Here is a 24726-nt window from a genome sequence, read left to right as displayed (position 1 = left end):
ATAGAGCAGGAGGCCGCAGGTAGCCCGGAGTCATGTGACAGTGTACAGTAAGGATAGCATGTGGCCGGCCACGGGATCTGTGTCATATAATATAGAGCAGGAGGCCGCAGGTAGCCCGGAGTCATGTGACTGTGTACAGTAAGGATAGCATGTGGCCGGCCACGGGATCTGTGTCATATAATATACAGCAGGAGGCCGCAGGTAGCCTGGAGTCATGTGACTGTGTACAGTAGGGATAGCATGTGGCCGGCCACGGGATCTGTGTCATATAATATACAGCAGGAGGCCGCAGGTAGCCTGGAGTCATGTGACTGTGTACAGTAGGGATAGCATGTGGCCGGCCACGGGATCTGGGTCATATAACATAGAGCAGGAGGCCGCAGGTAGCCTGGAGTCATGTGACAGTGTACAGTAGGGATAGCATGTGGCCGGCCACGGGATCTGTGTCATATAGCATAGAGCAGGAGGCCGCAGGTAGCCTGGAGTCATGTGACAGTAGGGATAGCATGTGGTCGGCCACGGGTTCTGCATATTTCCCATGTTCATACATACACATACATAACATGAAATTTGCGCTCAGAAGTGTCCGCCACGCGGGTCTCTCCCGGTACGGCTCTGTAAGCACAATGGGCACATAGTCTGCGCATTCCCATGGGCCAGGGTGTATGGTATCCGGCTAGGAATAACACACATAGTAGATGTATAGTGCGGTTATTCCTGTACAGTTGTCCTGTACATGGAATTACACAAGAGAGAACCTCGCGGCGTCCTGAGATGTGGTCTCCACAGTCCGACCAGAGCGGGTCTCCGCAGAGATTAATAGAGTGGGGGGAAAGCCCACAGGATCTCGTCACATAGTCCATCAAACCCCCCGAAACTGTATTTATGACTTGTTCCATAAAAGAAACACAAATGAGCCTCTTACATGTGGAAATCATACACTGGAAATCACATCCACATCCCAATTACGGCCCTTTATAGCTTCCTCATTAAGAACGAATACTCCAGCCCTCAAATCGTTCCCAGGTAAACTGGGGAAGCTGGATGATCATTGAGTGAAATACAGGAATTAACAGATGTTCCCTTGTGTGCTGGTTCCAGCCACACAGAGCCGCCATTACCTCACCGCGTAGGATATCATCAGAGGAGATGTCCTCCACCTTCTGCTCTGCGTGTTCCACCAACTTGGTCTGTAGCTCCAGGAGGACTCTTCCCCTGTAGGCCACCCCTTCACCCTGCAAGAGCACAAGGAGGTGGTATCAGGAGGGAAGTATGGGACGGTAACGGGGAGACAGCGGCTGTATGCTGCCTGCAGGTCTGACGGACGAACTAACAGAGGAGAACCATGGACAGGCCAGATAGAACGTGGGACAAAACTTATCCAGCAGCTACTGCCTTCTCCTATACAAAGAGCCAATATTTGCTGAATGCCAGCTCTCACGAGCACGGTCCACTTACCTCATGGGGTATAACTGTAACGCTAGATGTGATCGGCTGATCAAAGTGTACAGTATTAGATCACTGCTATTGGCACTATATTATACATGTATGGGTTCCTAGTGTCCAGCCAGACAGCCATTGAGTAACGTGCACAGAGAGTTAGATTTGGGTGGGGTGTGTTGAAAGTGAAATCTAAATTGCAGCGTAAAAATAATGCAGCCAGTATTTACCCTGCACAGAAACAGAATACCTCACACAAATCTAACTCTCTCTGCACATGTTACATCTGCCCCACCTGCAGTGCACATGGTTTTGCCCATTTTGAGAACAAATTTGTACTGCGATCAGATCTGAATAAGGGCCCTGCTCTGTGTGTACGATTGGTTTACAACAGTGTGCACTGGGGCCTTGCTGTATATTAGGTGGAAAAAGACAGATTTCTTAACAGGTATGTAGGGCCGAAATTAGTAAGCGGCAAAATCGAGGTAATTTACTACAGTTGCCGTTTTTTACAGCTTTTGTGCCGCAAAAAATTTTCAGGCGCTCACATAATTCACCTACTCAATTGCAAATTCGTGAAAATGGGATCACTGCAAGCATTGTTGCTGGCAGTAGAAAATGTTTAATATACAGTAAGTACATCTGTCTGTACCCCCCCCCCCCCTCCCAAACAAAGCTAAACTAACATCAGATAACAGTATAGACCAGTGGTTCCCAAACTACTGGTTAATGTAATGGGCAAAACCAGTGCTTGTGACTGCTAATAATAAATTATTTGGACAAAAAGTAAATCTTGTACTTAACTACAAAAGTAAAAATTAAACACTATTTAATTTCTCCATTACAAACTTTTGGCCCAGGGGTGCCATGGATAAAATTCTGATACTATTGGGTGTCGTGATTCTAAAAAGTTTGGGAACCCCCTGGTATAGACGTTTATTATTTGTTTATTATTAGTTATAATAAAAGTATTTGGGGTACTTAAATTGGGTTTATAAATTTATATGCGTTTTTTTAAAAGAAAAAAATGATAGACAGTGTTTTTCATTGAAGTAAGTGCTAAAATGAAATTGGGGTACATACAAATGGGTATCTAAATTTATTTAAAAGGGTAACTACTACGTGCCTCTATGAGGTTAAGTACCACCAGTAACCACTACAGGCCAGTCGACGGACCAGATTACTCCTTTGTGTGCTAAAAGATGTCATAACAGAAAGTGAAAGCAATATTTTTCAGGGACACTGATGGGTTTCAAAGTGTCTGGATATCTAGAGAGGGAGCTGGGAATTTAAGGTAGGAGCAGATAGGGATGGGGTGTGGTGGATGGTTTGTGGGCTAAAAACTGTCACAGCTCAAAGTGAAAGTACATTGCAGAAGCATTTATAATGATGATCTTTTTAACTAGTAATTGTATATTTGGCAGGGCCGGATTTGTGCCTAGGCCCATGAGGCACGGGCCTCAGGGCGGCACGAATCAAGGGCGGCACGGCAGGCTGACCCATACCCCCTCCCCTCGCCGGCGGTCTGCCTGATCCAGCCTCCTGTCTCCCCCTCCCCTCTCTGATGCGCCAGGAGCGACATCACAGACCAGCCCCGGCGCGAATGCTGCTGCGGTGTGTGACAGAGTGGGAGACCGGCAAGGCCCTTGGGGAGGGGGGAAGCTGGATTAGGCAAACCGCTGGCGGGGGAGGGAGCTGGATCAGGCAGACCGCTGGCTGCGGTGTGTGACAGAGTGGGAGACCGGCAAGGCCCTTGCTGCAGACTGCAGTGGCTGAGACCCGGAGCTGACGTCACTGGCAGTGTCTGCGTCTGTGTACGTATGGTGCCGTCCCATGCTCCTTCCCCCGCCAGCGGTCTGCCTGATCCAGCTTCCCCCCTCCTCTTTCTGATGCGCCGGGACCGACGTCACTCGAGTGACCACAGTGACAGACCAGCCCCGGCGTGAATGCTGCTGCAATGTTTGGGAGACCCAGGCCCCAGCTGCAGACCCAGAGCCGACGTCACTGCCAAGCCCAGCGTGAGTGCTGCTGCCGACTATGTGTGGGAGACCCAGGAGACAGACTTCACTGGCTGAGTGACAGGTACACTGGGAAAGGTTGGACAGGGCAGCCTGAACTGGGGGAATGAGGGGAGTTGTGAAAGGAGGACGTGATTAGGAAGTAAAAATAATGCAGGTCCCCCATTCTCTCTCCTCTTTTTCTTCCCTGCTCTTTCTCTCCCTCCACCTGCTCTTTTTCTCCCTCCCTGCTCACCCCCCTTCCCCTCCATGTAACCCCCCCCCCCCCCACTCATTTTCTCTCTCTCTACTGGGGGCCCAGAAGGTGCTAGTTACGCCCCTGCCAGCAATGTAGTGGCAGGTATGAGATAGATAGATAGATATATATATACTAGGTGATTCATCGCGCCCTACGGGCGCTCTTCACACCGTCGTAAGGGGCTGCGCCCCCTTAATTTGTGAACGTTTGTATATGAGAAATATGGTTAGAATTGTATGAAAGATGCCCTGTATTGCAACTTAGGTGTCCGCGAATCGCGGGAGGGGGGTCGCGGAGGGTGCCGCGAATTGCAGGAGGGGGGGTCACGGGGGGTGCCGCAAATTGCAGGAGGGGGGGTTGTGGGGTGGTGGATGCTGCGAATCGCGGGAGGGGAGGGATTGCAGAGAATCGCGGGAGGGGGGTCGCGGGGTGGGTTGCCGCAAATCGCGGGAGGGGGGTTACGGGGGCGGGGGTTGCGGCAAATCATGGTAGGGGGGGTCGCGGGGGATGTGCCGTGAATCACGGGAGGGGGGGTCACGGGGTGGGGTGCCGAGAATCGCGGGGGGAAGGTGTGTGTGCCGTGAATCGCGGGAGTGGGGGTTGCGGGGGGTGTGACGCGAATCGCCACAAGAAAAAATCAACACAGAAAGGTCAACACATGTAAATGTTGACATAAGTGTGGAACTTCATTGGTGTCCATGTCAACACATGAGAATGAATATGAAAACATTCAAAAAATGAAAAAAAAAAACTTCAAAAACTCATGTCAACCTTTTTCATTGTCGACCATAGCCATGTCAGTGTTTTCCATGTGCAATTTAATTCTGGAGCTGCCGCGAATCACGGGGGGTGCCGCGAATTGCGGGAGGGGGGGGGTCGCGGGGTTGGGTGCCGTGAATCGCGGGAGGGCGGGGTTCACAGGGGTTCCGGTGGGGGGTTGCCGCGAATTGCGGGAGGTGGGGGGTCACGGGGGGTGCCGTGAATCGCGGGAGGGGGGTTTGCGGGGGGTGTGACGCGAATCGCCACAAGAAAAAAATCAACACAGAAAGGTCAACATATGTAAATGTTGACATAAGTGTGCCACTTCATTGGTGTCCATGTTGACACATGACAATGAATATGAAAACATTCAAAAAATGAAATAAATCTTCAAAAACTCATGTCAACCTTTTTCATTGTCGACCATAGCCGTGCCAGTGTTTTGCATGTGCCATTTAATCCTGGGGCTGCCGCGATTTGCGGGAGGGGGGGGTTGCGGGGGGTGGGTGCCGCGAATCGCGGGAGAGCGGGGTTCATGGGGGTTCCGGTGGGGGGTTGCCGCGAATTGCCGGAGGGGGGGGGGGTCGCGGGGGGGTGCCGGGGTGCCGCGAATCGCCGGAGGGGGGGTTGCGGGGGGGGTTGCGGGGGGTGTGACGCGAATCGCCACAAGAAAAAAATCAACACAGAAAGGTCAACACATGTAAATGTTGACATAAGTGTGGCACTTCATTGGTGTCCATGTCAACACATGAGAATGAATATGAAAACATTCAAAAAATGACAAAAAAACTTAAAAAAACTCATGTCAACCTTTTTCATTGTCGACCATAGCCATGTCAGTGTTTTGCATGTGCCATTTAATCCTGGGGCTGCTGCGAATTGCGGGTGGGGGGGTTTGCCGCGAATCGCGGGAGGGGGGTCGCAGGGGGGGTGCCGCCAATCGTGCAAGGGGGGGTCGCGGGGGGGTTCTTTTTGCCGCGAATCGCGGGAGGGAGGTCGCGGGGGGTGTTTTTTCCGCGAATCGGGGGGGGGGGGTGTCACGGGGGAATGTTTGCCGCGATTCGCAGGAGGGGGGGGTCGCGGGGTGGTGGTTATGCCGCGAATTGCGGGAGGGGTCGTGGGGGGGTTCTTTTTGCAGCGAATTGCGGGAGGGGGGGGTCGCGGGGGTGTTTTTGCTGCGAATCGCGGTAGGGGGGGTCGCGGGGTCGCGGGTATTTTTGCCGCAAATCGCGGGAGGGGGGCGCTCACCTGGTGGCTGTGGAGTAGCAGTGCTGGGCAACATGGGAAGGCAGTGGGTGTCTGGCACTGTCTGTGGGCTCACTGGGCTGGTTCTCTGTCACATACCTCCCAACATGACCCTCTCCAGGAGGGACACAATGCTCTGTTTCTAGACTTCCCCTTAATGTATGATTGCCATCACCTGTTTTAAACAGGTTAATTTCTCAGAAAGGTGTTCAGCACAGATGAAGGCAATCACACATTAAGAGGAAAGTCCAGGAACAGAGCGTTATAGACACAGACACCCACTTTGAGTGACAGATGTAGCCAAATATATAGGAGATATATAATGTATGACTTATACCTTAATAATGATTATATTAAAATAGAGGGGGGGGGGGGCGGCCAAAAATGTTGTGCCTAGGGGCGGCCTGACCCCTAAATTCGCCCCTGATATTTGGGCCACTTTGAAAAAGCTCCCACCTGCAAGCCTAAAAAGATTTGTCCCACACATACAGCACCCCAATATACCTGTCCCTGACCTTGTACCCCAATTTCCATAAATCTGGTACCCCGTCCAGGGCTGACCAGCCACTGTGCTTATGTCCCAGGCTGTGGCATGACACCCCTGGCTGTAGGAGCCCGGTGCTGGTTCCAAAATACAGGGGACCCTTACATTTTTTTGTACCCTTTAATTTTGGAACCAGGATTGGTCCAAGAGCCTGGTGTTGGTTTCTTAAATAAAGGGGATCCCTATGATTTTTTCCCCCCAAAGTTTGGGGATCCAGGACCAGCTCAATGATCCGGAGCTATGCTCGGGGGGGGGGGGGGGGGGGCTATGTATTTTTTACTAAATTCCGCACACTTCCATGTCTAAAAAAAATCCCACATTATCATTACCAAATACCAAATGTCTAAAAAAAATGCACATTTACGTTACTTAAAAATCGCACTAAATCGCATACAAATTCTGACTTTGTCTAAAAAAATCACACCCTACTACATTAGCGATTATTTTTTTTTTTTTGCGAAAATGTGACATGTGAGATATGGTGCGACCTAAAGAGTGGCACCCTATTACATTTCACCCTTGATGTCTATGGCACGCGATATCTATGGCAAACGATGCATGTACCTGAGTGAAGTTATCAATCTGTAATTCTGTTACCTAGGAGACTGCATCCTTCCTGCTGAATCGCAATAATGTAGGAATACGACGCTAGCTAATTAATGATCAGACTGAAATGAATGCTCAGTAATAGGACACTAGACGCTGTCACATTAAATGCCGCAGAATGTGAGATGGTTTCTCTGTTATCAAATGTTGCATACAGCTGGCTTCCTACCTTGCCCATATTCAGCTCCTCGTAGGGGTCAGGGAACCCAGTAAACTCTCTCAGACTTCCATACAAATTCATGTAACACGGTCCAAAGGTTGGAAGGAATCCCAGACTATCGTCCACTAAGGAAAGGAGACAAGGCTTAAATGTATAATCCACAATGACACTCCACAGGCCTGAGCCCTTCTCTTCTGTCCTATATAGCCCCAACTAATGCCCACATTAGGACACCAGCCAGTCTCCTAACTACAGTCAGGGCCGCCGACAGGGGGGTGCTGTGGGTACAGCTGTCCCGGGCAGCTCATTTTTCCCATCGCAACCCCCCCACCCCTGACTGCCTCCGCTGTGCTGCCTGCTTCTTCAATGCAGGACACTGGTGGCCAATTAAAATGCTGGTTTTTGAGCCAAACAGAGCTTGTATACCGCTAGCCAATCAGAGTGGCTGCCAGTACATGAGCTCTGATTGACCCCCCAGCCGGTGCTGCATTTTAATTGGCCGCCGGCGTCCTGCATTGAAGAAGCCTGTGCTTCGGCACCTGCGGCAGGAGTCGTGCTGTAAGTGAAAAAGGGAGATTGGGGGCCGGAGAGGCCCGGAATGGAAATCAGTCCCGGGGCCCAAAATTCCTAGTGGCAGCCCCGGCTGCAGTTTCTGTGTGTGTGCAGGTGGCTTTATATCACATTTCTGTTTCTACTTCCTTAATATATGTAAGCACAAAGGGGGTTATTTTGGTTCACTCTTTATGACAAATTCCTTCTTAGATGAACAAAACCATGTGCACTGCAGGTGGGGCAGATGTAACATGTGCAGAGAGAATTAGATTTGGGTGAGTTATTTTGTTTCTGTGCAGGGTAAATACTGGCTGCTTTATTTTTACACTGCAATATAGATCTCACTTTGAATTAAAACCCCACCTAAATCTAATTCTCTCTGCACATGTTACATCTGCCCCACCTGCAGTGCACATGGATTTGTCCATCTAAGAAGGATTTTGTCAGAAGGAGTGAACCAAAATAACCCCCAAAATCTCAAAACTGTTCTGCAGAGCAATAAGTGGCACAACTACAAGACACGGGACAATAAAAACTGCCACGTTTTATTTAATTTCTTAAACATATAAATGGTGGCACTCTTGACATACTATCACCTACCTTTGTCCTCATGTATGATGACACCTGTAGCTCCCCAGCTGCTGGGAAATATCAAGTGCCAGCTTGCCCAGTCAAACTTTGGCCCTTATTCAGATCTGATCGCAATACAAATTTGTTCTCAAAATGGGCAAAACCATGTGCACTGCAGGTGGGGCAGATGTAAAATGTGCAGAGAGTTAAATTCTGGTGGGGTGTGCTGAATCTGAAATCTAAATTGCAGTGTAAAAATAATGCAGGCAGTATTTACCTTGCACAGAAAAAAATAACTCACCCAAATCTAACTCTCTCTATACATGTTACATCTGCCCCACCTGCAGTGCACATGGTTTTGCCCATTTTAAGAACAAATTTGTACTGTGATCAGATCTGAATAAGGGCCTTTGTTAGGGCAAGGGCATGCTGGAACTTATAGTTCAACAATTAGCAAATAGCAGTTGCCTGTCAGTTACTTCTAGTATACACACACTTAAAAACCCTAAAGCCTAGTGCGGGGCTGGACAACACCGGCCCTCCAGATGTTGATGAACTACACATCCCAGGATGCTTTGCATTAGTTTTGCTATGTGGCCAGGTGTTGCCCAGCCCTGGCCTAGTGTGTACACTTAATATCGAAGCTATTCGCGCATCGTTAAGGACTCTCATTAATGACAGCCATAATGCTGTCGCTCCCATTAAATTTGATGGAATCTTAGGGTGACATTCTATGTGCTGCGATTTGCGTTTTTTTGCGTTAATTCGTAAAAAAAAATGGCGATATCGCATTTGTCCTTCAAAACGCATATTTAATAGGATGTGCTAAGGGACAGAAATCGCATATTATGTGCGTTAATGCATGCTGACCAAAAGTGCGAGATAAATTCGCATTTTTATCGCATCCAGATGTTTTCGTAAAGAAAAGTATACAAATCGCTTATTTAATGCAATGCGTTTTCGCAAATCGCACTTTTAAGCTGACTAATATTCGCCCTTATTTCAGACCAGGTTCTGTTTGGCGAATTAGCCAGAACCCTGCACAGATCGCAATGTTCTGTGCAGGGTTCTGGTGTAAAATAAAAAAAAACGGTTAAAATAAAAAAAAAAACGCGCGCGGGGTCCCCCGCCAGAGCATAACCAGCCCCGGGCTCATTGAGCCGGTGCTGGTGACATAAAATCAGATAGGGGTCCCCTTGATTTCATGAAACCAGCACCAGGCTCAAGGTCCGGCGCTGGTTCCCAAAATACGGGGGACAAAATGACTAGGGATCCCCCGTATTTTAAGAACCAGCACCGGACCCAACCAGCCAGCAGGGTAATGCCACAGCCGGGGGACACTTATTATATAAGGTCCCGCGGCCAAAGCATTAACCCCCTGGCTGGTCAGCATGGGCAGGGGTCCTGGGGAAGTGGGGACCCCCCCAATGAAGGGGTCCCCCCCCCTCCAGGACTTACCAGCCCATGCTGATAGTCCGGGGCTGTCCCCGATGCCCCTGGGCGGTGGGCATCGGGCTGATGAATTGTGTAAAAAAAAGAAGAAAAACTATTGTTTTCTACTGGCGAACTATGAGTCCCAGCAAGCCTACCCCGCATGCTGGGACTTGGAGAACCACAAGTCCCAGCAGGCGGGGCATTAAAGGGCCCGCTGGCACTTGTAGTTCTACAGTACAAAAAATAGTTAAAGAAAACACACTGGCACCCTGAAAAATAAAAGTTTAATACACACATAACACACACACTGATACTTACCTACCTTGAGCCGAGAAAGTCGGCTCCTGATTGGCCAGAAATCATTCTGACTAAAGACGCCGAGGAAGAAACATCTCTGCGCCTGTGAAAGTCCTGTAAGCCGGGTACCAGATGGGAGCAGCGCTTCTGCCGGAGAGGATGCCGAGGTCGTCGCCGGGGACCAGGTGAGTAGGATTTCCTTCCTTAGGTACCCCTGGGGACTACCTCGGATCCTGGACCCCGGATTCTTCAGCCCAGGAGCCCCGGAACCCCGGACCAGCCCCGGAACCAGGACCAAGGCCCCGGAACCGGACTCTTCTGCCCTGGAGCCCCGGAGCCCGGACCCAGGATCCAGGGACCGACCGACGGGCTCAAGGTAGGTAAGTATCAGTGTGTGTGTGTTATGTGTGTATTAAACTTTTATTTTTCAGGGTGTCAGTGTGTTTTCTTTAACTATTTTTTGTACTGTAGAACTACAAGTGCCAGCGGGCCCTTTAATGCCCCGCCTGCTGGGACTTGTGGTTCTCCAAGTCCCAGCATGCGAGGTAGGCTTGCTGGGACTCATAGTTCGCGAGTAGAAAACAATAGTTTTTCTTCTTTTTTTTACACAATTCATCAGCCCGATGCCCACCGCCCAGGGGCATCGGGGACAGCCCCGGACTATCAGCATGGGCTGGTAAGTCCTGGAGGGGGGGACCCCTTCATTGGGGGGGTCCCAACTTCCCCAGGACCCCTGCCCATGCTGACCAGCCAGGGGGTTAATGCTTTGGCCGCGGGACCTTATATAATAAGTGTCCCCCGGCTGTGGCATTACCCTGCTGGCTGGTTGGGTCCGGTGCTGGTTCTTAAAATACGGGGGACCCCTAGTCATTTTGTCCCCCGTATTTTGGGAACCAGCGCCGGACCTTGAGCCTGGTGCTGGTTTCATGAAATCAAGGGGACCCCTATTTGTCGGGGACCCTGATTTTATGTCACCAGCACTGGCTCAATGAGCCCGGGGCTGGTTATGCTCTGGCGGGGGACCCCGCGCTCGTTTTTTTTTTATTAATTTGCGCTTTCCTGCAAACGTGCGATTTTCAGACATGAAAATCGCACATTTTCAGGACTAAAGACAGCGCACCACTTCGCCGCAAATCGCATCACATTAAATATGCGAATTTTGACTGAAAAGTGCGATTTGAAAAAGTGCGATTTGCGGCGATGTGGTGCGCTAAAAAAACATGCGCATTTATCTCAAAGCATAGAATGTCACCCTTAGTGTAGCAACAAATCCTCTTATACTACAAACATCGACTTGCAAATGTATTTCAATTTATGAGTCATTATTTGTCTGCAGAATTTTTTTGCAAAAAAATAAAAACAGTAAAACCAGGAAAAAGTTGGCATATGTATTCCGTCTCCTATGCTGCGAAAGGTCCAAGTTTATACCGGACGGATGTTATATTGCCCAATGCAGAGGTGGCCTGTCCTCAACCTCAGAAATGCAATACAGCAATGCTATTAATAGGTTTAGCATTTATATTTAGTGTGCACCTGCATTCTCCTCCTCCTGCTGGCTGCACTACAAGTCTCAGCAGGTAGCACCTCATATGTCCAGGGTGTCCAGTTTAGGGCCCCTCCCCAAATGCGACAGTTAGTAATGACTACAGCTGTGCACCAGCTAGGGAGTCTGGGGAATGTGACAGTTAGTAATGACTACAGCTGTGCACCAGCTAGGGAGTCTGGGAACGTGACAGTTAGTAATGACTACAGTTGTGCACCAGATAGGGAGTATGGGAAATGTGACAGTTAGTAATGACTACAGCTGTGCACCAGCTAGGGAGTCTGGGAACGTGACAGTTAGAAATGACTACAGCTGTGCACCAGCTAGGGAGTCTGGGAACGTGACAGTTAGTAATGACTACAGCTGTGCACCAGCTAGGGAGTCTGGGGAATGTGACAGTTAGTAATGACTACAGCTGTGCACCAGCTAGGGAGTCTGGGAACGTGACAGTTAGTAATGACTACAGTTGTGCACCAGATAGGGAGTATGGGAAATGTGACAGTTAATAATGACTACAGCTGTGCACCAGCTAGGCAGTCTGGGAAATGTGAGCGTTAGTAATGACTACAGCTGTGCACCAGCTAGGGAGTCTGGGAAATGTGAGCGTTAGTAATGACTACAGCTGTGCACCAGCTAGGGAGTCTGGGAACGTGACAGTAATGACTACAGCTGTGCACCAGCTAGGGAGTCTGGGAAATGTGACAGTAATGACTACAGCTGTGCAACAGCTAGGTAGTCTGGGAAATGTGACAGTAATGACTACAGCTGTGCAACAGCTAGCGAGTCTGGGAAATGTGACAGTAATGACTACAGCTGTGCACCAGCTAGGTGGTCTGGGAAATGTGACAGTTAGTAATGACTACAGCTGTGCACCAGCTAGGGAGTCTGGGAAATGTGACAGTAATGACTACAGCTGTGCACCAGATAGGGAGTCTGGGAAATGTGACAGTTAGTAAAGTCTACAGCTGTGCACCAGCTAGGGAGTCTGGGAAATGTGACAGTTGGTAATGACTACAGCTGTGCACCAGCTAGGGAGTCTGGGAAATGTGACAGTTGGTAATGACTACAGCTGTGCACCAGCTAGGGAGTCTGGGAAATGTGACAGTTAGTAATGATTACAGCTGTGCACCAGTTAGGGGTCTGGAAAATGTGACATTTAGTAATGACTACAGCTGTGCACCAGCTAGGGAGTCTGGGAAATGTGACAGTTAGTAATGAGTACAGCTGTGCCCCAGCTAGGTGATTTGGAAAATGTGGACCGTTGGTAGATCTCGAGGACTGGTTAGTCCCAGTGCATACGCAGATTAAGAGACCCAACATTAGTGTTCAGAGTCCCCAGCAAACCAGTGGAACAATAAGTTGACAAGTCTGACTGATGGACTTCCTCTGGTAATGGTAGAGCATCCTGGGCTGGGTGGAGATCCTAAAAGGCAGCATAGTCATATTTACTCTTAAGCTTGGTACACATCCTGGGCAGCGAGACCCAGCATCAGCAAGTGTGTATGCACAGCGATGGAGCAATGACAGGGACCATGCTGTGTTCCGCATCATGGCCCTTGCTAGCATTGTCCTCCATTGTCCTGCATGCACACATAACGCAGGAGGTTGCTGAACACACACGGGCACACGCCATCAGCAACATCCTGTGTACACACTGGACAATTTGAGCAATGTCCTTCCAACCCATCTGAATTGTATACCCAGCTTTAGAAAGGCGTAGAGAACTTGTTCACAACCATTAGTGGTGGAAGAACATACACAATCATTTAACATGTTCATCATTACAGCTATAAGGTTATGGGGAACACATGAACCACACGTGGTCACCCTGAGTGATTCTCCAAAATTCTAAATCTCTGATGTCTGTTTCCTCAGCTGCACAATATCACCCCAGAGAAACACCCCAAAATCTAACAACAGCCGCACTCACAGTGACGCCGCAGCTGACACCGGACAACTGGGCCAGCATGGTCTCTTCTGTGGCCCGGGAAATTATTTTGTCACACTGTAATCAGCCACAAACATGATCCTCAAACACAGAAATGTTGATAACTCCCCATTGGCTGGACTGTCAGCATACCGTCACCCCAACACCCAGGCTGCTCTGTGGCTGTCACTGCGTCACTTGGTCATAGGCAACTAATTAGCAACGTGCGACACTAAATACTGTCATTTATTCTAAGCGTCAATCAACTGCTGAGGATCTTACTGACCACAATCTATGCAACATTTTATTGGACGTACAATTAAACATCGATGATGACAGCGTTCCCGTGGTTTCATCTGAAGCACAAAGAGACAACGATTGGTTAGAAATGACTGAGATGAGATAACCGGCAGTCTCATAAATCAGCAACGTGATGTGAAATGACCCCGGACCTCATTCAGAGCATGGGCGCAGGTGTAAGCCACAACCCAGGCAAATTAAACTGCAGTCAGTTACCTATTTAGAGATCTGAGGTATTCCCAACTACACATGCAGGTGCGGCAGGACTGCGCAGGAGGTGTGGCTTAATATGAAACTGTGGGTAAGAGGGACCTGAATTACTGGGAGCCTGTGAAATGCAAATCAGACCCGACGCAGATGTGAAATTTGAACTTTAATTAAATTTCACACTGATAAATCTATCAGCAGCCTTCCCCTGCACAAGTTGTGCAGCAAACACGCTTGGTGTATTAATAGACAGTGGGGTAGACGTATAAAGCAGTGATAAGGAAGGAGAAGTGATCCAGACGAGAAGTAGCCCATGGCAACCAATCAGCTGCTCTGTATAATTTTATAGGATGCAAATTATAGATGTTAGTTCAGTGCTGATTGGTTGCCATGGGCCACTTCTCCTCTGGATCACTTCTCCTCCCTTATCAGAGGAGGATAGGAGGAGAGAGAGGACTACTTTGTCCATTCTCTTTACCTGCTGCCTCGTGTCCTGCCATGCTCACTTCTTGCCTCAGGTTTCCTTACCTGCACCTCATGTCACCTGTCTGTCTCCCCCTCCCTCTAGATTGTAAGCTCCTTAGAGCAGGGCCCTCCTCCCTCCTGTTCTCACTGCACTCTTCTTGTATTTCAACTACAGCTCTCTTACTCATCTACAATCTATACCTGCATCTATTCTCATTCACTTCCTTATATCTCAGCTGTATTGTGTACTAAGAATTGTGCTTTAATTGTGTTATGACTAGTTCTGTGTACCCTGTACTGTTCTTTTGTGTTCTATATGTACAGTACTGGCTGGTGCAATCACCATGTGGCGCCGCTGATTGGCTGCCTGGGTGCTGCACAGCTCAGTAATGATATGTTCCCCATGTCTGTGACCCTCATTAGAGTACATCTAGTATATATATCAGTACTGTTACTGGCTACCTAGCTGGCTGTGCAATCACCATGTGGCGCCGCTGATTGGCTGACTGGGTGCTGCACAGCTCAGTAATTATATGGTCCCCATGTCTGTGCTCCTCATTAGAGTACATCTAGTTTATATATATCAGTACTGTTACTGGCTGTGCAATCACCATGTGGCGCCGCTGAATGGCTGCCTGGGTACTGCACAGCTCGGTAAATATGTTCCCCATGTCCGTGTCCCTTATTAGAATGCGTCTTGTGCATATCTGTATGTGTGATGTACATTTGTACTGCCATTGTTGCCTGTTCCTTGTACTGATAACCCTTTGTATTGCAGTATGTGCATTGTTATTTTTATTGTCTGTAAAGCGCCTTGAGTCCTGTTGGAGAAAGTGCGCTATATAAATAAAACTTACTTACTTACTAATCACTGCTTCATACATATACCCCAGTGTTCCATGCATGGAAATCCAGCAGCCACAACACATTTGCATAAATGGGTGTGTCTTAGACGCAGCTGGGGAACCAGACGCGGCCCACAGCTACACCATTATCAGCTGACGACTTGCACTCACAGTCTGAGTACTCACAAGTCATCATGTCACTCCAAATGCTCGATAGCAACTTTCACGTGGACAATTTAGGTGCAGTTTGAGTTTACCCTCCCTTATTGTACTTGGCCGCTTGTACATTATCCCAGTACTGTAGTGGGCGAGACATAAAGGCAATGTGCCCCCCCAGAAAAGGTGCGCAACTTCCAGCCACAAAAAAGGGCGCATCTCTGAATGAGGCCGGTAATATTAATAATTACATGCAGAGATCACTGTACACATGGAAGCAGTTAGTCACAATGAATCAATCGCAGAACACAACACAGGTATTAGCAGCAGCAGAAGGTGGGGGGAGTGTGTCATTGGTCACAGACTCTGGCACATAGTCACAGACCTGTCACTCAGAGTAGTCTGAATCTAAGCCCAGGACCAGCAAGAATGGAATAGAGAACGATTCAATATTTAACAGTTTTTTCTGGAATGGTAACTGAAAGGGGGGGGGGGGGTGTCAGGGGGGGAGGAAGAGAGCGAACAGGTCAGCTGCTATTGTATGAAGGGTGAATAGTGTCTAGGTCGACAATAATTGGTCAATGGTGACAAAGTGGACCTTGGTAAAAAGTCAACATGTACAAAAGGCTGACACTGACATGGTCGACAAAAGCTTTTGATGGTTTTTTTTAAGTCAATTTTTAGATTTCAGCACATGGGCCCCAAATTAAAAATGTCATGTGTCGACCGTGTCAATGTGAGCCATATGGCGTCTACCTATTGTCTGTTGCCCTACGGAGCGGGTACCCAGGTAAGCCAGGGGCATATACGTGACGAGCAGTGTACAATGACAACACTCCAGGGTATAGACACAGGCGGACCATCCAAGTGCAGCATGCTAGGGTTATTACTGAGTGTGACATCTTACTGTGGGGCAGCTGAGAATCCTCTCCAATTACCCACACATACACTAGTGGAAGCTCTAGACAGTCCAGTGTTCCTTAGGACTCAGCATACAGCGGGCTGGTTGGGAATGCTGGTATCTGTAGTTTCACAGGTTGTCTCATTTGGAAATCACTGTCGTACAATCTCCGATGTAAAATGTGGAGGCTAATTACTGTCATCTTATTGGGATTACTTCTATCTATCATATCGAGTCGCATGAGTGATAGCTTATTGGCAGGACGTATCCCCCAACATTTCTCACCAGCAGGACCTATCTCTCACCATAACTCACCAGCAGGACGTATCTCCCACCATCACTCATCAGCAGGATGTATCTTCCACCAATACTCACCAGCAGGACGTATCTCCCACCATCACTCATCAGCAGGATGTATCTCCCACCATCTCTCATCAGTAGGACATATCTCCCATTATCACTCACCAGCAGGACCTATCTCTCACCATAACTCACCAGCAGGACGTATCTCCCACCATCACTCATCAGCAGGACATATCTCCCACCATTACTCACCAACAGGACGTATCTCCCACCATCTCTCATCAGCAGGACATATCTCCCACCACAATCATCAGCAGGACGTATCTCCCACCATCACTCACCAGCAGGACGTATCTCCCACCATCACTCATCAGCAGAACGTATCTCCCACCATCACTCACCAGCAGGACGTATCTCCCACCATCACTCATCAGCAGAACATATCTCCCACCATCACTCACCAGCAGGACGTATCTCCCACCATCACTCATCAGCAGGACGTATCTCCCACCATTACTCACCAACAGGACGTATCTCCCACCATCTCTCATCAGCAGGACATATCTCCCACCACAATCATCAGCAGAACGTATCTCACACCATCACTCACCAGCAGGACATATCTCCCACCATCACTCATCAGCAGGACATATCTCCCACATCACTCATCAGCAGAACGTATCTCCCACCATCACTCACCAGCAGGACGTATCTCCCACCATCACTCATCAGCAGGACGTATCTCTCACCATCTCTCATCAGCAGGACATATCTCCCACCATCACTCATCAGCAGGGCGTATCTCCAACCATCACTCATCAGCAGGACGTATCTCTCACCATCTCTCATCAGCAGGACATATCTCCCACCATCACTCAGCAGCAGGGCGTATCTCCCACCATAACTCACCAGCAGGACGTATCTCCCAAAATCTCTCATCAGCAGGATGTATCTCCCAACATCACTCACCAGCAGGATGTATCTCCCACCATCTCTCATCAGCAGGACGTATTTCCCACCATCACTCATCAGCAGGACATATTTCACACCATCACTCATCAGCAGGACATGTCTCCCACCATCTCTCACCAGCAAGTTGTATCTCCCACCATCTCTCATCAGCAGGACGTATCTCCCACCATCACTCATCAGCAGGACCTATCTCCCACCATCATTTACCAGCAGGACGTATCTCATACCATCACTCATCAGCAGGACGTATCTCTCAATATCTCTCATCAGCAGGACATATCTCCCAACATCACTCACCAGCAGGACGTATCTACCACCATCACTCATCAGCAGGACATCTCCCACCATCACTCACCAGCAGGACATGTCTCCCACCATCTCTCACCAGCAGGATGTATCTCCCACCATCTCTCATCAGCAGGACGTATCTCCCACCATCACTCACCAGCAGGACGTATCTCATACCATCACTCATCAGCAGGACGTATCTCTCAATATCTCTCATCAGCAGGACATATCTCCCAACATCACTCACCAGCAGGACGTATCTCCCACCATCTCTCATCAGCAGGACATATTTCCCACCATCATTCATCAGCAGGACATGTCTCCCACCATCTCTCACCAGCAGGACATCTCCCACCATCACTCACCAGCAGGACGTATCTCATACCATCACTCATCAGCAGGACGTATCTCTCAATATCTCTCATCAGCAGGACATATCTCCCAACATCACTCACCAGCAGGACGTATCTCCCACCATCTCTCACCAGCAGGACGTATCTCCCACCATCTCTTATCAGCAGGACGTATCTCCCACCATCTCTCATCAGCAGGATGTATCTCCCACCATCTCTCATCAGCAGGACATATTTCCCACCATCACTAATCAGCTGGACATGTCTCCCACCATCTCTCACCAGCAGGATGTATCTCCCACCATCTCTCATCAGCAGGACGTATCTCCCACCATCACTCATCAGCAGGACGTATCTCCCAACATCACTCACCAGCAGGACGTATCTCCCAACATCACTCACCAGCAGGACGTATCTCCCACCATCTCTCATCAGCAGGACATATTTTCCACCATCACTCATCAGCAGGACATGTCTCCCACCATCTCTCACCAGCAGAATGTATCTCCCACCATCTCTCATCAGCAGGACGTATCTCCCACCATCTCTCATCAGCAGGACGTATCTCCCACCATCACTCATCAGCAGGACGTATCTCCCACCATCACTCACCAGCAGGATGTATCTCATACCATCACTCATCAGCAGGACGTATCTCTCAATAGCTCTCATCAGCAGGACATATCTCCCAACATCACTCACCAGCAGGACGTATCTAACACTATCACTCATCAGCAGGACGTATGTCATACCATCTCTCATCAGCAGGACGTATCTCCCACCATCATTCACCAGCAGGATGTATCTCCCACCATCTCTCATCAACAGGACATATCTCCAACCATCACTCACCAGCAGGACGTATCTCCCAACATCACTTACCAGCAGGACGTATCTCCCACCATCACTCACCAGCAGGACGTATCTCCCACCATCATTTTATCAGCAGGACGTATGTCATACCATCTCTCATCAGCAGGACGTATCTCCCACCATCATTCACCAGCAGGATGTATCTCCCACCATCTCTCATCAGCAGAACATATATCCCACCATCTCTCATCAGCAGGACATATCTCCCACCATCACTTACCAGCAGGACGTATCTCCCACCATCACTCACCAGCAGGACGTATCTCCCACCATCACTCATCAGCAGCACATATCTCCCACCATCTCTCATCAGCAGGACATATCTCCCACCATCACTTACCAGCAGGACGTATCTCCCACCATCATTCACCAGCAGAACGTATCTCCCACCATCTCTCATCAGCAGAACTTATCTCCCACCATCACTCATCAGCAGGACGTATCTCCCACCATCACTCACCAGCAGGACGTATCTCCCACCATCACTCATCAGCAGAACATATCTCCCACCATCACTCACCAGCAGGAGGTATCTCCCACCATCACTCACTAGCAGGACGTATCTCCCACCATCTCTCATCAGCAGGACGTATGTCATACCATCTCTCATCAACAGGATGTTTCTCCCACCATCATTCACCAGCAGGACGTATCTCCCACCATCTCTCATCAGCAGGACGTATGTCATACCATCTCTCATCAACAGGATGTTTCTCCCACCATCACTCACCAGCAGGATGTATCTCCCACCATCTCTCATCAGCAGGACATATCTCCCACCATCTCTCCTCAGCAGGACATATCTCCCACCGTCTCTCATCAGCAGGACATATCTCCCACCATATCTCACCAGCAGGACGTATCTCCCACCATCTCTCATCAGCAGGACATGTCTCCCGCCATCACTCATCAGCAGGACGTATCTCCCACCATCACTCACCAGCAGGACGTATCACCCACCATCTCTCATCAGCAGGACATGTCCACCATCACTTACATTAATAAATATGCAGTGTATTGATTCCCTGAACAAGGGACACAAGGACCTCCAAGCATCAGTAACACCAGGCAAGGGACTGAATTCTCACATCTGCAGATGTATAAATAAACTATTTGCACTTCAATGTCTTTGTTCCCTGGCATAGATGAAAACGGCTGCATGCATGGTTATAGCTGTACCTTACACGCCTTACTGAGTGTTGATCCCCGGAGACCCAATACCTGCACCAGGATCTCAGTATAAAGTAGGGTTATACGGGGCTGATAGGCACACACAAGCTGCAGGCAGTAAATCTGGTGCCAAATAATCCACAAGACAGAACCCGCCACCGTGCGATCCGGCAGTTTCACCAAAACACCAGCACAGCCAAAAATACACCCCAATATCAGCCACTGAGCCATGGAAATATGTGGCCCTTACCTTCCAACTCTCCCCCGGGAGCAGAGATCTTTGACATGTGGAGAAAAGTGGTCCCGATGATGTCATTGTGTGTCAGGCGATCCCTGCAGGTAGATATACAGGAATACAGAGAGAAAGTCACTTACAGCCTTGGTGCCCCTAAACACCGCCATATTGTGTCATTATCTGTGGTTACATCCAGCGCTGCAGGCATCAGAAGCCACCAGATGTCTAGGAGGTTTGGGGACTCTCCTGTGTCCCTGCTTTGGGTATTAGGGGTAATGATGAACTTACAGTACGTAACTTCTCAGACCAAAGGCGATGCATTTCTGTACTGCACTACCTGATACTTTACTACTTTCTGATAACGGTCATGATTATATTCTTTTCTATGTATAAAACATTTTCCTGCATTACTATGTTGCAAACAAATAGGGGAATAACGCTGTTGCATTTACTCCTATCACGGCCAACACGCACCTCCTTGTGGGGTATACATATCATTAATATAATTGAAGCTCTCACGAGCAGGGTCCTCATGGTGCAAGTTCCGGAAATATAAGAATGTGACGGCAGATATGAACCACTTGGCCCATCTCACCTCTTCAGGCAAGCCTATCATATTTAAGTTCTACACGCATAACCCTCTGAGGCACTTATGTATTATATAGCTTCCCTTCTGGACTTGTAACTTGTTGGGACTGCTATGCTATTACTGGTGCCTGTCCTTGTGTTTCCCTCCTATATCCCTATAGATTGTAAGCTTGCAGCAGGGCCCTCCTACCTCCATGTCTGTCTGTTGTTACCCAGTTTGTTTTATCACTGTTTACTATTGTAAAGCGCAACGGAATCTGCTGCGCTATATAAGAAACTGCAAATAAAAAAATAAATAAATCTAGTCCACCCATTCGTAACAATATTGAACCTCAAATCCTATTTGATGCTTATTTCTGTGTAAGGATATCCTTATGTCGATCCCATGAGTGTTTAAATTGTACTACTGTCTTATGTATAAAACATTTTCCTGCCTCTACCACCTCTGATGGGAGGCTATTCCACTTGTCCACTACCCTTTCTGTGAAGTAATTTTGGTACTTATGTAATATCTGGGCTCCCGTTTTTCTTATGAGACCGCGTCCCCTTGCGGGGCTCGCTACGCTCGCCACGCTTCGGGCACGGTGGCTCGCTGCGCTCGCCACACTATATAAAATCAACTCCATGCGTAGTTGGATAGTGGGGGTATGAAAAAATGGGGTGCATTTAACATGGGAGCCCAGATAATACATAAGTACCGTAATTTTTCCTCAGCTTTCTCCTGAATGTCCCTCCCCCAGTGCCAGTGCCTGTCCCTGTGTTCTAATACTTGTCTTCATTTGAAGAATGTTTCCCTCCTGGACCTTATTAAAAACCTAGATATATTTGAAAGTTTTACCCGCTTTCCCTTCTCTGCTCCAAACTATACATATTGAGATTATTTAGTCTTTCTGGGTAAGTTCTGTGATGGTTGCTGGACGGGGTCCCGACAGTCATTTACCTGACTTCGGGATCCCGACTGTTAAAACACAGACAGACGGGTTCCCGACAGCCACCGGCTATTCTCCCTCGTGGGGGTCCATGACCCCCATAGAGGGAGAATAGAATAGGTAGCGAGCGTAGCAAGCCACCGTGCCCGCAGGGTGGCGAGCGCAGCAAGCCCACAAGGGCAGGGGCCAATCACTGTAGGGATCCCGACTGTCGGAACCCTATACCACACCCTTCTGTGATGTAGGCCCTGCACCATTTTAATTGCCCTTCTAATGCATTTATATCCTTCTGGAGATATGGCCTCCAGAACTGGATACAGTATTCTAGACAAGGTCATACCAGTGACCTACAGTATATAGAACTGGACACAATATCTAGATGAGGTCGTACCAATGACCTATACAGTGGCATTATTACTTCTTTCTTTCTACTGATGATACCTCTCCCTATGCAATCAAGCATCTGACTTGCCTTCTTCATTGCTTTGTTACATTGCCTACCTGCCTTTAAGTCCCCTGAAATAGTGACACCTAGATCCCTCTCTTCCTCAGTAGTTTCCATTATAGTGCCATCTCCTATATATTTGGCTACATCTGTCACTCAAAGTGGGTGTCTGTGTCTATAACGCTCTGTTCCTGGACTTTCCTCTTAATGTGTGATTGCCTTCATCTGTGCTGAACACCTTTCTGAGAAATTAACCTGTTTAAAACAGGTGATGGCAATCATACATTAAGGGGAAGTCTAGAAACAGAGCATTGTGTCCCTCCTGGAGAGGGTCATGTTGGGAGGTATGTGACAGAGAACCAGCCCAGTGAGCCCACAGACAGTGCCAGACACCCACTGCCTTCCCATGTTGCCCAGCACTGCTACTCCACAGCCACCAGGTGAGCGCCCCCCTCCCGCGATTTGCGGCAAACCCCCCCCGCGCCCCCCCCCCCCCCGATTTGCGGCAAAAATACCCGCTCCCCCACGACCCCCCCACCGCGATTCGCAGCAAAAACACCCCCGCGACCCCCCCTCCCGCGATTCGCTGCAAAAATAACCCCCCCACGACCCCTCCCGCAATTGCGGCATAACCACCACCCCGCGACCCCCCCCTCCCGCGAATCACGGCAAACCCTCCCCCGTGACCCCCCCTCGATTCGCGGAAAAAACACCACCCCCCCCGCGACCTCCCTCCCGCGATTCGCGGCAAAAAGAACCCCCCCGCGACCCCCCCTTGCACGATTGGCGGCACCCCCCCTGCGACCCCCCTCCCGCGATTCGCGGCACCCCCCCCCCGCAATTCGCAGCAGCCCCAGGATTAAATGGCACATGCAAAACACTGACATAGCTATGGTCGACAATGAAAAAGGTTGACATGAGTTTTGAAGATTTATTTTTAATTTTTTTAATTTTTTCATATTCATTGTCATGTGTCGACATGGACACCAATGAAGTGGCACACTTATGTCAACATTTACATGTGTTGACCTTTCTGTGTTGATTTTTTCTTGTGGCGATTCGCGTCACACCCCCCGCAACCCCCCCTCCCGCGATTCGCAGCACCCCCCGTGACCCCCCACCTCCCGCAATTCGCGGCAACCCCCCACCGGAACCCCTGTGAACCCCGCCCTCCCGCGATTCGCGGTACCCACCCCCGCGACCCCCCCTCCCGCAATTCGCGGCACCCCCCGCGATTCGCGGCAGCCCCAGGATTAAATGGCACATGCAAAACACTGGCACGGCTATGGTCGACAATGAAAAAGGTTGACATGAGTTTTTGAAGATTTATTTCATTTTTTGAATGTTTTCATATTCATTGTCATGTGTCAACATGGACACCAATGAAGTGGCACACTTATGTCAACATTTACATGTGTTGACCTTTCTGTGTTGAGTTTTTCTTGTGGCGATTCGCGTCACACCCCCCCCGCAAACCCCCCTCCCGCGATTCGCGGCACCCCCTGTGACCCCCCACCTCCCGCAATTCGCGGCAACCCCCCACCGGAACCCCTGTGAACCCCGCCCTTCCGCGATTCGCGGCACCCAACCCCGCGACCCCCCCCTCCCGCAATTCGCGGCACCCCCCGTGATTCGCGACAGCTCCGGAATTAAATTGCACATGGAAAACAATGACATGGCTATGGTCGACAATGAAAAAGGTTGACATGAGTTTTTGAAGTTTTTTTTTTCATTTTTTGAATGTTTTCATATTCATTCTCATGTGTCGACATGGACACCAATGAAGTGCCACACTTATGTCAACATTTACATGTGTTGACCTTTCTGTGTTGATTTTTTCTTGTGGCGATTCGCGTCACACCCCCCCACCCCCCCGCAACCCCCACTCCCGCGATTCACGGCACACACCCCCCCCCCCGCGATTCTCGGCACCCCACCCCGTGACCCCCCCTCCCGTGATTCACGGCACATCCCCCGCGACCCCCCCTACCATGATTCGCCGCAACCCCCGCCCCCGTAACCCCCCTCCCGCGATTTGCGGCAACCCACCCCGCGACCCCCCTCCCGCGATTCTCTGCAATCCCTCCCCTCCCGCGATTCGCAGCATCCACCCCCCCACAACCCCCCCTCCTGCAATTCGCGGCACCCCCCGTGACCCCCCCTCCTGCAATTCGCGGCACCCTCCGCGACCCCCCCTCCCGCGATTCGCGGACACCTAAGTTGCAATACAGGGCATCTTTCATACAATTCTAACCATATTTCTCATATACAAACGTTCACAAATTAAGGGGGCGCAGCCCCTTACGACGGTGTGAAGAGCGCCCGTAGGGCGCGATGAATCACCTAGTTAATACTATATTTGG

General features: G+C 49.5%; 1 protein-coding gene across 9 annotated transcripts in view; it reads right to left on the bottom strand.

Moving 5' to 3' along the window:
* Positions 1-24726, bottom strand: part of DYSF (dysferlin) — a 248303-nt gene that overhangs the window by 149761 nt on the left and 73816 nt on the right. For 7 of the 9 annotated variants that reach the window (XM_083187755.1, XM_083188146.1, XM_083187910.1 and 4 more), the window contains exons 16-19: positions 20417-20499; positions 13651-13689; positions 7020-7135; positions 1122-1235 (exon numbers count right to left, since the gene is read on the bottom strand). In XM_083187755.1, the coding sequence (XP_083043881.1) occupies positions 1122-1235; positions 7020-7135; positions 13651-13689; positions 20417-20499 (352 nt within the window). The remainder of the gene's footprint in view (positions 1-1121; positions 1236-7019; positions 7136-13650; positions 13690-20416; positions 20500-24726) is intronic. The other 2 variants (XM_083187996.1, XM_083188390.1) reach the window with 1 other exon arrangement.

Source organism: Crinia signifera, chromosome 1 (genome assembly GCF_055691185.1).
Source record: "Crinia signifera chromosome 1, ASM5569118v1, whole genome shotgun sequence".
Lineage (NCBI taxonomy): Eukaryota > Metazoa > Chordata > Amphibia > Anura > Myobatrachidae > Crinia > Crinia signifera.
Note: the sequence above shows the minus strand (reverse complement) of the source record. Positions and strands in the feature narration are given on the sequence as shown.